Below are 15,744 nucleotides of genomic sequence, written 5' to 3' on the forward strand. Positions count from 1 at the left end.
CACCATTCTCTGACTGGAAGAAATTTGTTTAATATTAAAACCTATTTTCTGCACATTCCAGCACATAAAATAAATTTTTTGTGTGTGTTTACACTCACTCTTTCAAATAGATGCAAGTAAATCACAGCAGAAAATAAATAAAGTCAAAGACTAGCGATCCTTTTGGTCTATTTTCACCTGTAAAGCAATAGTAATCCCTTACTTTACTCGTTACTTGAAAAAAGTAATCGGATTACAATTAACGTGTTACTGCCCATCTCTGGTGCAGGAAGTGAAATGGTATAGTAATGTTACTTCATTGTCTCAGTTTGTTAGTAAAATTATGTAAGTTACCGTCTGGGATTTGAGGCCACTATTTAATGTTATTGTTCCACTTCATCCCAAAGGGTCCTGATGGGTTTGAGATTAAGGCTCACAGATTAAGGTCACTTTCTTCAACGAAACTAAATATAATTCTGTGCTGTAGCAGTAACATTTCCCATACCAAAGAGTATATAAAAGTGCAACCAGGTGAAGCACAACCGTTACACAACCATAACTGTTTAAAGTGCTAAACTGTGTGTGAGAAAAATTCTCTAATTATGAAACGGAAACATCTGAAAAACATGCAAAATATGTATGAGCAAAATAAAATGCCAGACCATTTTTAAAATTCCCCTTTTCACTCTTTTTAAAGACTTTCAGTGTTGGCTATTAACGTTCGATCAATCTGATTTTGACAGACAGAACTGGACTCGGTACCTTTGAGCTGTATCGTGCAAATCAAAGCTGTGCTGGACAGCTGCGACTTCAACTCTCTGCTGGCGATAACTGTGCAGGAACGCAGCAAACGCAACCGCCGGTGCTTCATGTTCCAGTGTGAGGAGACTGGGGTGAGTTAACTTTGACCTCCTCAAAGTTGCCAGAGAGCTGATGATAATTGTAATGTCGATTTTTCTTCCTGTTTGCTCTATCAGGCCGATCTGATCAAGAGCGACCTGGATAAGGCAGTCCAAAGAGGAGGTGGTAATCTGGACCAACACAGAGAGCCTCCGGATGTCAGGTAGGGTGTTTAAAAAAAACGAAAAACCTAAAACATGGGTAAGATTTAATTACAGGAAAGCAGGAAGGACAAATGTGGAAAGTACAGTACATTCATTAATCATTTCTTTCCAGGAATGAATTTGAACCCATGACACAACATAGGCCGGGAAGTTTCCGTCAGACTGCGCCCCCCTCTATGCAGGAAGAGTGGAGAGCTCCAACCCCAGACTTCATGGCCCCATCGTGGCGAGAGCCGGGTACAGTAGAAACATAAAGAAATTATCCAAGAGAAATTCACTGCGACTGAAATGCACTTTTTACATTTCTTCTTTGCAAATAAGAAATAAACTCAGCATCCTTAGTATTTCTAAATATAAATAAATAAATAAATATTATTAATTATAATAAATAAATAATAAATAAATATTCTAAATTTTATATTCTAAATTAATTTTTTTAATATATTCTAATTATAATTTTATTCTAAATTAAATATTTATAATAATAAATAAATATTCTATAGCTTCTGTTGAATTTTTTTCTCTCTTTGTTGCAATGCAGATCGTATGCCTTCCTCACGTCCCTATAGTCCACAAGTAGAACCAATGAACCATTTAGACCCGTATGACATGCAGAGCAACCCAGAGATGGACCGTGATAAGACACAGAGGAACACGGTTAGTGCTGTGAAAACGTCTGTATTTTCTATGAATTAATGAATCTTCCTGTGGAATTATCTGTCTTATCTTGAGAGTTTCATATGATGCTTTCTTTTAGGACATTTTGAACCATGTTCTAAATGATCTGGAGATCTTTGTGGGCAAAGTTTCAGCTGCAGTAAACACACCTGGACAGCAGGGGGACATGGGCAAGAAGAAGAAGACGAAGAAGAAAAGCAAGAAAAATGGTAATAGCCTTCATCAGTCTATGTTTTTAACAAACAAGTAACCTATGAAGGATAACCTCCTACAGATTCAGGCAGTTTAATAAGTGCTTAATGTGACTGCTTATCAGAGCCCTCGGGACCACCCCTCTTTCTGCCTTCTTTGGATGAATATGCCTTCTCTCTTCAGAAAGTCAAATATGGATTCAATCTGCTGGTAAGTCCTTCAGTTCCTCCTAATGTGAGGAGTTTTACAACAAACTTGTCTAAATGCTTGTTGTGACTAAAAGCACTGGTGTGTGACTGAAAGACTCGTTATCATATTACAGGCCCAACTGGACGGCATACTGGTCAATCCTTCTGCTCCTGAGTTTGTCCACGTGCTCTTCTCGATTTTAAACATGGTAAGCTCACTACTACTACGACTGCTGCTATAATGCACAGTGATGGGAATAACGGCGTGTGTCAGAACAATGAGGCGACTTCTGTCTCCAGGTAAAAAAAACAGGAGTGATACACCTGCTGCTGTCAGACCTGCAGGTATCAGGTTGTGATGTTCTCCTTTAGAGTGGACAGAAATTATGTTTTTGGAGTGGCACAAAGAATTTGTGTGGCATCTTATTGAATGCAGAACAGCTGATTGTTCTGTAAATAGTTTTAAATGGTTATTTTAAAAAAAGGTAAATGGCTGCAAATAATTTTGTTGTTTGCAAAACCTGTGCATAGGATTTTAAAATTGACAACTGCATTTAAAGTTATGAAAGTTTGAAATATGAAATATGATTCAATAAACATGTTTGTGGTTGTTACAGTAAAAAATATCACTTTTTCTACTCAGATTTTATGTTTTCTGTCTGAGTTTAGATCAATTGTGTTAATACAGTCTGTCAAAATAATGACTGTAATGACTGTAAATTCAGACACATTTACTTTACCAAACAAGGCAAAGTAAATAGTTTTAAAATGTGGAGGGAAAATCAAAAGTAGTAAAAAAATGGCGAATTATACCCTGGACCCTAGTAAAGTAACGCAATAGTTACTTTTCAAGTAATTAATTACTTTTAGAAGCTTGTAACTCAGTTACTAACTCAGTCACTTTTTTGAAGAAGTAACTAGTAACTATAATTAATTACTTTTTCAAAGTAACTTTGATTACTTTAATGTCTTCGAATGGTTGATTCTGTGTATCATGCTTCTCTGAGGTTCATCACTAACCGTAAATTTCAGACTCACCACTGTGAGTTATACCCTCAGGTAGGACGGCCTGCTTTGGTAAGTCGGAGGAACTCTCATTTATACAGTTTTATATATAAGGCGATACTTGGGTTGCTGCCTTCTTATCTATGTTCCCTGCTTGTAATGAAACATGCTGGTCGGTATTCTCTTCGTCCGCATGGTTACTTGTTGCTTTCTGTTCCATTTGCTCGAACTGAACTTGGTAAAAGAGCTTTTGTCCATTTAGCTCCTTCGGCTTGGAACAAACTGCAGAAGGAAAATGACTGAATTTATTTCATTAAGTGCTTTTAAATCTAAACTACGAATCCTTGAGGCCAAATCCATAACATGCAACTGTTTCAATTAGATTGATTGTCATTTTAACTGATTTTTTTATTTATTTATTTATTTTTATTTGAATTTTATTGAATTTTATTTTTGTTTTATTTGTATTCTTTCACTTATTGTTGCATGTGTGTTGTTGCTGCCTGTGTTTGAGTCATTTCTGTAACTGTGAGACACCTGCTGCTGCCTATCTTGGCCAGGTCTCCCTTGAAAAAGAGGTTTTTAATCTCAATGGGATTTTCCTGGTTAAATAAAGGTTTGAGAACTTGCCCAACACTGATAAGTCATAGTGCTTGTTTGGTTATAACTAGATTCTTTCTTTTTTCCACAGATAGTTCCTCAGTATCCGTTTGACCTGCCTCCCAATGTGATCTCCCCCTTGCTGACAGACCCCGCTATAGGCCTGCTAAAGCAAAATGTCAGCCCGGAGGAGAACCACCTGTGGATGTCCCTGGGAGAGTGTTGGAACATCCCCAGGTGAGGCAGCTTTAACAGTCCTCTAACACTTTTACTAGTCTTTTTATCAAGCTTTGAACATTCTCATATATAGCCCTTTAACTTTAACTACACTTATATCTTCCCTGGCACGCCCTAACTTGTTGTGGGCCGTGTCTGTTTGCATGTGCTGTATTCAAATTGATACCTGTGCAAAAAGTGTTTAATTTGGAATAACCAATGTAAAACATAGAAATACTAAGAAAGAACCATTCCTTGTTTTCTGAATGACTCATGGATTCATTGTTAGTCAGTAGACAATAAAAGAAGAGCTTTTACGGTTGCTAAGTTGTGAAATAAACTCAGACTCTGTGTTTATGCTCATCTGGAAGGAAACCTGCAGCTGAGAATCATGTTCAAAGTTCAACAACCTCTTTAACATTTATAGCGAAAGACTTGAGGGATTGTTGTGCAACTTTTTGTTTACCAGTTTTTTAATTTTTTACCAGTTTTTTTAATGGTTTACAAATATTTAAAGATTACTATTAGTCTGGCTACACTTAGCCAAATGCCTCACACACAACCCAAAGGTTCTCTATTATTTATTTATTTACTGCTGATTTATGCACTATGAATAAATGAGTAATAATTAATATAAATAATTTTATATTATGGTAAACAAAGAGAACACAGTATAAAAAAAGAACATTGCATTCATGAAGCTGTATTTTAAAACATGGATTTGAGGTTTACAGTTGTTGATGGAGCTAAAAGCGAAAAGTTATCAACTTCATCTATAAACTAAGACAAACACCTGCTAGTTAGTGGTGATCAATATCCAACTATAACACTAACATTTTAATTCACCAAAACTGGAGCACAGACTTCTTGAAGTACAAATAAACAAACAAAAACATTTCATTTGTCAGCTAATTGTAATGAAAATTATTTAAAAGACACCAACAGCACAAACATGTTTGAGAGGCCCGGTTCAGTTGAAACTGGCTGGAGTTGTCTAGCAGATTTATTTAAAATTTTAAACAGATGGTTAATAAAAATAAAATAAATAAGCCCTATTTTTATTTTATTTTTATTTACCAGGTTGTATAAGTGTTATTTTCATGGATGAAGTTGTGCGTTTTATAATTCCTGCCCTCTGTTTCACTTGCAGGTCTCGATGGCCGGACAATAACATCCCAGATTACATCCCGGAGTTCTATGATGGCTGGCAGCCCCCTCCGCCCCCTCCTGTACCATCCCCGTCGCCTTTCCAGAACGGTCCAATGAGCAGAAGCAACAGCCAACGCTTCCCAGGCAGACCGACGCTGCGGCAGCCAGACGAGGTACGAACTTATTACGACCCCCTGGTTCATCCTTAACAAAGAAGCTCATCAAACAGTGTAGCACACCTGGGTGTGAACTCAAAGTATTGCAGCAGTCATGCCCTTTAAAACTTATTTTTGTTTCTGTGCTGATGCTTAATTGTTATGCTGTAGCTGCAGCTGCTTTAGGAATTGGTTTGGTAATGTGTTTATAGCCTGGTAGATTAGCAGATTGCTTTGAACTGTTGTTTTGCTTGCCTGAGTTTGTCTCCTAAACCAACTGCAGAATCTCCACTAAGTGTTTGTTTGAATTGTAGTCACTGCTGCCATCTGGCACTCAGCACCTTTAAATCTAAATTTTCATGGCAACAGAAAAACAATATCGCCAATGAGGCCATCATCAAGAGGTTTTTCAGTTAATCGTGGTGTCTTTTATGACTTTTACAGCCTATGGGCAACAATCCATGGGGTCCATCACCTCCACCAGCACCGTAAGTGTTGTTACACAGCAGTAAATATGGCTTAATGTTCACATTTCTTCAGTATACCGATTTTATGCACTGCCAATACGAAGTGTATTTCGTCTGCTGCTCTTTCAGCTCCAATGAACCACCGCAGAGCATGCGTGTCATTTACAACTTCATGGCCAGAAACAACCAAGAGCTGAGTGTTATGAAGGGTGAGGTGGTTGAGGTGAGATCACAAATATTATTCAACAACTGCAAATACAAGATTTATTCTTACCTTGTCCAACACAGTATAAGGATTGTCTCTAGCTTTAAATAAAAGCAGGATCTGCAGTGTTTATCCGATGTGGACTGTTTTACATCATCGAAATTTAAGAAAATAGAGTAAAAAGCAAACCTTCATTTACCGGGAACTGGATGAGGTTGTTTTAGGAATACACCATCACTCTGAGGGGATCTGGATTATCAGATATGATTAGCAATGTAATGCAACAGTAATTTGGGGCATTGTAAACTTAAATAAAACTTAAATAAAAAATGTGCTGTAGATAACTTTTTCCAGCTCCAAAAGAAGAAAAAGGGGAACTGCAGATCTTTTCAATTCCTTCCAGCCTTTCAGCCACTGTGTCACATCATGTGTTTATATTTTCCAACCAGTATTGTAACTATTGTGAACCTTATACAGGAAATTAAAATGCAAAACTAGAATCTGAAATAACTCTAGCAAACACTGCAGCTGCAGCACAGAATGACTGACAGATAACATTAATATTTCTTTAAACTTGTAGTTTCATTGCCAAAATCCAAAGTATTTGAGATATTTGGATTTGGATCTTTCACAGGTGATCCAGAAAGCAAAGCAGTGGTGGCTTGTTCGTAACGCGCGTAACCAGGAAGGACATATTCCTCTGAATGTTTTGGAGTCGTTAGGGAACCCCGGACACATGGACGATCTACCGGTGAGCTGAGCCGCAAGCAACCTGGGAACCCATCAACAATTATCTGATGGTTTCCAGCAGGACGATTTATCATAACTGTTCTGCTTTTCTTTTCTTACGAATAGGGATGAATGTTAAATGTGGAAGACGTTTAATGTCATGTGGTTTCAAGATTTTGGCAAATGCTTTTACTCTTTGAATCTCCACACTGTTTACTTGCCTGCAGCCAAACAGCTGCTCAAATAGACAGACAGATACTTTATTGATCCCACAAGGGAAACTGATTTGTTACAGCAGCATAATAAAGAGTAGAAATGTTACAGTCTACAATAAACAACACAGTTAAAAATAAAAGTGCGACAGGCGGCTGGTAAGGGCCTTATACTATGAGATAGTGCAGGAATTAATAAATTTACAACAGTGATAAACAACAAAGAAAAGTCAAATTAAGTCAGTTAAAAAGGTCTGAGGGAGAAGGAGCTCTGCTGCCTCTTGAGTGTGGAGTGGGTGTGATGAGTTGTCCATGATGGGGAGCAGTTTGTTCAGTGACCTCTGACGCTAACGGACTCAAACGCCTCCACATTCTGACCAATGATGCTTCCGGCCTTCTGGATTAGTTTGTTGATCCTGCTGGCATCTCTGGTACTGATGCTGCCCCACCCAGATAACGGCAAAACAGATGGCACTCGAAAGGATCTCCAACATGTTGCTGCAAACATTAAATGATCTGAGCTTCCCTAGAAATCGAGCAATGTGGTTTTCCATCAAACAGAAACCAGAAAGCCTCATGTCAAAAATACTTTGTGCCTTGTGTTAAGATTGGGCATATTCATAAGCGTGTACATAAATAAATATGTTTGCTCATAAACAGCCTTCACATTTGATATTTCAGTCTTCCTTCCAGCGAGATCCTCGCGGCCCTGTCACCTTGGACAGGTCCTCCTCACCTGCAGAGGTGCAAGCCTGGCTTGAGTACAAAGGCTTCTCCAAAATGTGAGTGGCATTCTCCACGGAGTAACAGACAAGTTCATGTTTGCAATCTATATAACACTTGCATTTAATGTCATTTTATTTCTGCTCTTGTACAGCACTGTCAGGAGCCTCGGGGTGCTGAGTGGACAACAGCTTCTGGGAATGAATAAACAAGAAATAAGGACTGTGTGTCCAGAGGAGGGAGGCAAAGTCTTCTTCCAGCTGCAGGCTGTTAAGTCAGCAATTGCAGTAAGTAAATTTGTTGTAATACACACACACACTCACAGTTAAATGTTAGCATGTAAGTAATAATTCATCCTGTTTCCTGCAGCTGGCCAGTGAACCGTCAGGCATGTACAACGGCCGCTACTAACGACCTGCGTCACTGCGCCGGCCCTTCAGATGTTTCTCATGTGTGCAATTAAGGTTGTTGAATTTAAACTGTCTGAATTGATTTCGCTACTTTTCCATAAATTAAACTGTAACAAATGTTGATTTATCGTTTGAAGTGGCAAACTCGAAGATTTAATTTTCAATGAACATGTGCAGTGCTCACCATCAAAGGTAAAAGTCCATTGATGGAGTGGTGGGAAAGGAACTCAGGAGCAAAGGTGGATGTCAGAGACAGGAGGGGGAGAGGGGGCGGTATCTGCAAACTGTTATCTGAACCGGTGACATCATTCTGAGGCAATGGAGGAATGTGATATCATCTGGGTGGTTACTGTTTGCCTAGCAACAAGTCCAAAGTGGACTGGAAAAAATGCTCGTGGAGACAAATGAAGAACAGAGGTTTGAATTCAATTCAATTCAATTCAATTCAATTTTATTTATATAGCGCCAAATCACAACAAAAGTCGCCTCAAGGCGCTTCATAGATACAGAGAAAAACCCAACAATCATATGACCCCCTATGAGCAAGCACTTTGGCGACAGTGGGAAGGAAAAACTCCCTTTTAACAGGAAGAAACCTCCGGCAGAACCAGGCTCAGGAAGGGGCGGGGCCATCTGCTGCGACCGGTTGGGGTGAGAGAAGGAAGACAGGATAAAAGACATGCTGTGGAAGAGAGACAGAGGTTAATAACAGATATGATTCAATGGAGTTGTCTTTTCAGGAAACTGGACAATGCAATGGAGAATTTAGCCCATGATGAGCCTGCTGATTAAAACAATGCAACATTAATATATTTGCAGGATTAAAACCATTGTTTTTGGTGGTGATCTTCCTTAACAGAACGCTGTATTAAATTACTATTATTTTAATTAAGCATTTTCTACTGCTGCAGCTTTGCATGAAAAGAATTTAACTGGTAAAACAGTCAGTCAACAATTTTCTGCTACTATTCACCCAAAAAAAAAACCCAAAAAAAGCCAAGAAGTAATTTTCATCCACATCAAACTGTTAAATGAGCTGCACAGCTCTTCAGTGAGGATACTATTTGCTTTCACTGCACCCTGCTGTTCACAGACTCATACTGTGCAGCATAAAGTCAGATCACAGCTACTTACAAAATGATGGACCAATTTATTCAGTTATTTCCTGACCAGTAAGCACAGCTGCTGCCTGAGGTATACGAGTTTGCCACTTTCAAAGGAAGCGTCTATATATTGTAAAACGTATCAATGACAGCAATTAATTGTCAGTTACTCAAATATTCGTTTATACGTAATCTTGCTTTTTTGTGCTTCCAGTAATTTCGACTTTGTATAGTTTTCCCTGATGAAATAAAACGAGTACGTATGTAAACAATGGCTTCATCCAGCATTTGCCTCATTAACTGTGTCGTGTGTGATCAACAAAAACATGAGAAACAATCGTGTTTTGTATTTTCTGCTCATGTGCTGCATAAAATTAGATCTGCTTTATTTTTGCATTGCTTGCTATACGTGAAAAAACTGAATCGGCAAAACAGAAAAGTCAGAACAACAGTTTCTTTAATCTGTTTAAAAAAATTTCAGTTATAACAATCAGTGCTTTTACTGGAAAATCCTTTCACTTTAACTTCCTCATGATGTCAGTACAAATTATTATTTTTTTCCCCACAAACCTAAAACCATTACTGAGTTTAGGAATGGCTTGAAAATATTGTTGGCAGTGTAATGTGATTAAAACAGGGTACAAGCAAAGTTAACATCGGTGTTATTTCAGCAGTTGCATTAATTAACATTTTTCAGGACTTTCTCGGCCTTGTTACTTCCCCCACTGGGCCATCCTGTTGTTTATCGGACCCTTCATAAATCTTGGTGACTTCATGTAGGCAGCAATCCTCTCCAGAGCCTACAATGATATAGGAAGACATCTGGTTAAAAAACAAAGCAAAAACTACCTAGCGGTGAGTTTCAGTAATGTCATTGACATGGGGGGTCCGGGAAAGAAGCCAAAGTGACTGAATAACTTTGTAGTATATATTTGAGAAAATACAAAGTGTAAGTTGCACTGATGGTATCTGATGAACACTGAAGTCTTCTCACCTCAAAACGTTTCATTAGATCATTGAGGTTCTTGAAGTTCTCCAGGCATTTAGGCTCAAGGGCCCTGTGTTCATCCAACAGCTCGTACATAACGAAGTCCACAAAAGTGATCTGTTGAAGGCAGCAGAATTTATAGTATAATCAAACAATAATTCATGAGCAGCATTAAACTTAACCTCCTAGGACCTGGCGTCCACATACATGGACATCACATTTTGGGTTATTTAGACTAAAATACTCAATTTTGCTCTACATGGGCCTGATATCCACTTACGAGGACATTATACTGCTACTGTTCTATCAAAATTTTAAACGAATATCCTCATATGTGGCTCTTATTTTTCTTAAAAACAAAAATAAGGTTAAAAAAAAATTCATAGTTTTTACATTCATTGGGCCCCAATCAGCCCAAATATCAAAGAGAAATTAAAAATGCATGTCGTGGAAGAGTTCGGGTCTTAGGAGGTTAAAGAAGGCCGGTCCTCTCATCTCTGCAAAATTTTATAACCTATCAAAGTTCAACATTTTGTTTTCCATTCACAAACTTACTGTCTGGTTCGCTTTCATCTCTCTAATCATCTCTAAACAGCCGGGTGTAATCAAGAACCAGTATTTATGGAAGTTTGTTTCTACCACTTAAAAAAACATTTTTGCCATTTACAAATACAAACTTTGGGTTATTAACTCAAACTCAAACTTTTGGACTATTGAAATAATAACCTGACTTTGATATATAGATGGCATTTTCCCCCAGTGGTTTTAACAAGCTTCCATAGTAGTCTTGGCTCAGGCAATAAAATGTGTTAACGGCTAATTGCAGAGTCATCAGTTTGATTTTTGCAATGCCCTGACTCCTGTCCCACAGAAACAGGTGACAGTTTAGACTTGCATCCACAATGATGAGCACTTCAGAGTGGAAAAAACAGCCTACACAGAAAATCATTTTCTTTTCTTTTCAAATTCTGCCCCCTAGTGTGGGCACTGAATACAAAGCAAATACAGGCGCAGCTTCATAAAAAGACTCTCCTTTCTTGTTTATGGAGTAGCATACCTTGTCACCAACAAACCACTTTCTTCCTCCGAGGAAATCCGAGAACTGCTTCAGTGTACACTGCAGATTCTTCAGGTACTCTGGCTTCTGATCCTGATGTCAGAGAAATGAAATTGGCTTTAGTAGAAATTAGCAGTTATAAAAATGAATGCTTTTTCTTTCTTCTTTAAAATTTAACACGCACAATGTTTAAGTAGGTCAACTTAATAAAGGCAAGCCTGAGGTCCATGGCCTGATTCTCCAGGACGTCCACTCGGATCTTTTCATCCTCAGTCTCTCCACCTGTTATCAAACGACACCTTAGCGGTCCGAGTTACTTAAAAGCATTGGCAGTATTAGTTTGTCAATTAATATAATGTAGAAGTATACAAAGAAATCGCCTCTTTTGAACAAAGTATTAATTTGTTATAAATTTTTAAAACTTACACATGTTGTGCTTACGAGCAATGTATCGCATGATAGCATTGCTCTGCGTTATTTTCCTGTTTCCATCGACCAAGTAGGGTAACTATGGTGAGATGTGAATTGCAGCATTAGTGTTAGCCGATGGTTTAGATTTGCAAACTTTCCAAATAATTTTATATTCACAAGTTAAACTCTCTTACGTTGGGAAAGTCCATTCCAAGTTTGAATTTAACGTCAGTCCATTGGCTCTTGTCGTAGTCGGGAGCTGCGTAAGAAAACGTGACGTGAGTAAACCCGATGTTCAGCCCGAATTATGACAGAATTGTATCACTGGGTTAAAATGCTTAGTTACCTTCCCCACAAACGTATTGCTTTTCCTCATACTTGTCTCCGGTGTACTCCAGCAGGAGGCGGACGTGCTGGCCAAGCTGCAAATGTCCAATAATCAGGTGAGACACGCCTATCTGTGTTTTTTTAGGCTTGCGGACGCTTCTGCTAGTATACTGCTAGAATATTTGACAGTGTGCAATTGGATAGCAACTGGAATCTTGCAGTACTGACTTAAATAATCGTAGTCTCACATGAACGCAGGAAAAAGATTATTTGCGCATTTACGCACGTGGCACAGTAGCAGTAACTTCAATAACTTACAGATTTGCGTTGTGCTGCACATCCATTTTTAGACAAATTTCTTATTTATAAGGTAGAATAAGGCACCTGGGCTGCATTGGTCCAGAAATCACACATACTGAACCAAAGTCAACCTACTCTAGCTTCTAACGGAGGAGTTCGTCGTTTCATCAATTCTCCTTCAGACGTTTGCCATTAGTGATGGGATTTCCGGCTCTTTTTTAGAGAACCGGCTCTTTCGGCTCGCCTAACTAAAAAGACCCGGCTCTAAGAGCCATTTCATTCGCAACCGACATATCACTATTTGTTGGGGTGATCGTGGCTCAAAGGCTTGGGCGTTCGCCTTGTAATCGGAAGGTTGCCGGTTCAAAACCCGGCTCGGACAGTCTCAGTCTCATTGTGGCAAGACATTTCACCTGTTGCCTACTGGTGGTGGTCCGAGGACTCGGTGGCGCCAGTGTCCGGCAGCCTCGCCTCTGTCAGTGCGCCTCAGCTTGCCATCACCAGTGCGTGAATGGGGGCATGACTGGATGTGTAAAGCGCTTTGGGGTCCTTAGGGACTAGTAAAGCGTTATACCATTTACCACGCGTGTAAAACCTACACTGTGTTATGTGTAGATACGTCATTGGTTCTCTTCGTTTTGGAGGACACAACTTGTGCTGCTCTTGGCAGAATGCAGTTTTCATTATTAAAAATGAATTGTGTGATGAGAAATTAGGAGGTTGGTCACCTGCAAAACTTTTGATCCACATCAATCCATTTTTGCAAATTTCCTCTGATTACATCAAAGTGTTCATAGAGTCAACTCTAGCATGAAATAACATGAAACCGCCTTGCAACCATCTTAAAGGGTTGGTTACTTTAATGCGTAAAGATAAAAGGCAACAAAATAACCTCATTATATCTTTTGGACCTGTTAAACAGGTCAAACTTAAGAATAGTTGTTTTATTGACAGTACATTTATTGACCTCAGCTGCTGAAGATAATCTAGATTTTTTTATTAGCTCTGTTTGATATAATAACTAAACAGCAGTGCTACAAAAATCAGTCAGCCTCCTTTGACCCTGCACGCTTAGGGTGACTTTATTACACTGTAAATACAAACTCAACATTTCCTGGATTTGTTTCATATTAGGAGCTCTTTAATTCAACAATGGAAGTAGAACTTACCCCGCGAATATCCCAGTAACCCAGTATCATTGTCATTTTGAATCACTTTTCCAAATGTAGCTGAGGGAGACCTGGGCAGCTGCGGTGGTGCAAAGTGTGGTTGGTGAGCTGGTGTTTGCAGCCTATAAAAGGCGACAACAGGTGGGCCGTGCTTCTCTTATCTTTTGGTTCATGGATACAATAAATCTGCTGCATAATGCTGGACTGTGAAGACATTCATGCGTGTGTGTGTGTGTGTGTGTGTGTGTGTGTGTTGCTCTCAATGTCTTCCTTTCATGTAAACGTCTCATCTACACATCTGCATGCTTTATGATAACGTAATATATGATAACGAATATCCTCCACTAAGAATCTGCCCTGCATGAGACTCGTCAGTGATTGACACAGACTATGTATGAATCTGTCTTGGTTATCAAAGAGGAAGCTGAGTCACGGTGAGTCTGCAAATTGGGATTCACAGACATCTAAAGAACAAGAGGAAGACCGATATGAAGTTCATTTTTGCCAAGTCACAGTCCAGTTACCAGATTTCCACTACTGTCTTTATCAGAGGACAGACTTTGCACAAGCTAGTCTACGTGCAATCTTGATGTAATTTCTCGTGCCAGATAAAACCTTCGATAAAACAAAGGGTCGTTTTGTTAAACGCGAAACGTAACTTAAATATAAATCCTGTCTTCATTGTGTCCAACACATGCTGACAGGTCATATTTTCTACTCATTCTTATTAACAATGAAAGTCAAACATAAGAAAAGGCACTTAGAAGTCCCAGTAATGTGTATTTTTAACAAACACAACCAGGATTACCGAACCTTTTACAAACAGCACGTACATGTCTCTGAGTGGACACACAATGCTTTGAACAATCAGTCATACTGATGACACCAGGACCCAAACTGAAAGGAGGAGTTTGTAGAGTTGGCTCACTTTCAGTTCCCTAAAAAACAAACAAACAAACAAACAAACAAAAAAATTGGTTTAACTTGTGCAAGGACTGAACACGGAGGGAGAGGATCAGCATACGTCACTGACTGTACTATTACTCAGAGATACGTTACTCAAAATTTGATGCATTTCTTAGTTCTTTAAGTTTTGAAGAGATTGAGGTTTATAATTGGTTTGAGCTTGCTGCAGAATGTGACCCACATCAGGGGTGGAGATGAGCTGGACATGAAAACAAAGCAGTCTTTGGTTATATCCCAATTCAGGGTCTGCAGCCTTAAAGGCCGCATTTTAAGGCCGATTACGTCACAGCGACGCGACGAAGGCTGTCCCAATTCGAAGGCTGCTCGAAATGCGGCCCTCAAATGCCTCCTTCATTTCCCTGAATTTTAAGGACGTGGCGGTGTAGACTTCGGCTGTGTCCCAATTCAGGGTCTGCACGCTTGAAGTACGCATTTTAAGTGCGATTACGTCACCGCCACGCGACGACGGCTGTCCCAATTCAAAGTGTATTTCAAACGCATACTCCAAATGCGCCATCGATTTCCCCAAATATCAAGCGTGGTCCGGTGCACGCTTCGTGGTCCCATATATCCCACAATTCATAGCGCAGCGGTGGGTGTGGATAATTTTGTCGAAAAAAAACGGCGGATGAGGGGCACCCGAAGAGTAACTTAGTAAACTAAGTACTGAATATTATGTCACTTATTTATGTGCAAATGTTTAGTAACGAAGAACATTAAAACATTACTGTTGGCCACATGTCGGCAAAGTTATGTGACATTAGTGACGTTTGTACTAACTTGGTTTTAAAGCCTTTACTTTAAAATATACGCCGTTCAATAGCTGAGCTTAATCAGAGAATGATAAGCTCATATAGAAACAAACAAACAAACGATTTTCTCCTTCATTTCTGTCAAACAAAGCTGTATGAAACGTTTCCAGCTGTTAGTATCATGGTTGCTAGGCAACCTGGGCAGCGCAACGGAGGCTAGACCGTCCCATTTCACAAGCCTCGCACTTCCGGCCTTAGCGGTCTTTAGCGGATCGTTGAGGTTGCTTACTTTAAGGCTGCAGACCCTGAATTGGGAAACAGCCTTTGTTTCACATCTTTTTACTCGCTCTGTCATATTTCCACAGAGCTCCAATGATTATCAGCTACTAGCACAAGTGGTTCTTACTCCCTGTGTTCTTAATCAAAAATGTCCTCTATGCTCGTTACTTTAGAAACCACTTCTAAATGCATTTGCTCTGAGAGTAAGAATACTTGAAGAATACTGAAGATGGAGAATTTTCGGGGCCTCCTCCAGGTCCCACAACTATTCAACCACGATCTCCATTTTGACTATGGACATTATTAAAAGGCCGTTATATTGCATTTTAAACCAGTTTGGCTGCTTTCCACCTCATCCATCTTTTTCGCAGCACCAAAAATATATTACGTTAAAAAGTTCAGGACTGGGTGTGTTAGCAT

At 39.3% G+C, this 15,744-nt stretch overlaps 2 protein-coding genes across 6 annotated transcripts in view; one reads left to right on the forward strand and one right to left on the reverse strand.

Moving 5' to 3' along the window:
• The window catches only part of eps8l3b (EPS8 signaling adaptor L3b), a 14,441-nt gene extending 4,034 nt beyond the window's left edge, over positions 1-10,407 (forward strand). For 3 of the 5 annotated variants that reach the window (XM_085145606.1, XM_085145607.1, XM_085145608.1), the window contains 15 exons: positions 723-872; positions 957-1,042; positions 1,156-1,280; positions 1,585-1,700; positions 1,801-1,930; positions 2,038-2,123; positions 2,236-2,310; positions 3,798-3,943; positions 5,073-5,244; positions 5,671-5,714; positions 5,823-5,916; positions 6,533-6,649; positions 7,521-7,621; positions 7,717-7,849; positions 7,932-10,407. In XM_085145606.1, coding sequence (XP_085001732.1) covers positions 723-872; positions 957-1,042; positions 1,156-1,280; positions 1,585-1,700; positions 1,801-1,930; positions 2,038-2,123; positions 2,236-2,310; positions 3,798-3,943; positions 5,073-5,244; positions 5,671-5,714; positions 5,823-5,916; positions 6,533-6,649; positions 7,521-7,621; positions 7,717-7,849; positions 7,932-7,973 — 1,617 coding nt within the window. In that variant the 3' untranslated portion in view covers positions 7,974-10,407. The remainder of the gene's footprint in view (positions 1-722; positions 873-956; positions 1,043-1,155; positions 1,281-1,584; positions 1,701-1,800; positions 1,931-2,037; positions 2,124-2,235; positions 2,311-3,797; positions 3,944-5,072; positions 5,245-5,670; positions 5,715-5,822; positions 5,917-6,532; positions 6,650-7,520; positions 7,622-7,716; positions 7,850-7,931) is intronic. The other 2 variants (XM_085145609.1, XM_085145610.1) reach the window with 1 other exon arrangement.
• Positions 9,761-15,347, reverse strand: LOC146495304 (glutathione S-transferase Mu 3-like). The gene is made up of 8 exons (XM_085145616.1): positions 13,328-15,347; positions 11,878-11,953; positions 11,726-11,790; positions 11,547-11,628; positions 11,305-11,402; positions 11,121-11,213; positions 10,070-10,180; positions 9,761-9,875 (listed from the first exon to the last, which is right to left on the reverse strand). The coding sequence occupies exons 1-8, from the start codon at positions 13,361-13,363 to the stop codon at positions 9,789-9,791; spliced, it is 648 nt and encodes a 215-aa protein (XP_085001742.1). The 5' UTR covers positions 13,364-15,347; the 3' UTR covers positions 9,761-9,788.
• Between the last annotated feature and the right edge of the window lie 397 nt (positions 15,348-15,744).

Source organism: Neolamprologus multifasciatus, chromosome 20 (assembly GCF_963576455.1).
Source record: "Neolamprologus multifasciatus chromosome 20, fNeoMul1.2, whole genome shotgun sequence".
Taxonomy (NCBI): Eukaryota; Metazoa; Chordata; class Actinopteri; order Cichliformes; family Cichlidae; genus Neolamprologus; species Neolamprologus multifasciatus.

Excerpts from the sequence above, each read along its gene's own strand:
- LOC146495304 (XM_085145616.1), bottom strand. The coding sequence starts at position 13,363 with ATGACAATGATACTGGGTTACTGGGATATTCGCGGG. Across the intron at positions 11,403-11,546 it reads TGCTCGTAAGCACAACATGT|GTGGAGAGACTGAGGATGAA; the intron begins GTAAGTTTTAAA and ends GTTTGATAACAG. Across the intron at positions 10,181-11,120 it reads AGTGGTTTGTTGGTGACAAG|ATCACTTTTGTGGACTTCGT; the intron begins GTATGCTACTCC and ends TGCCTTCAACAG.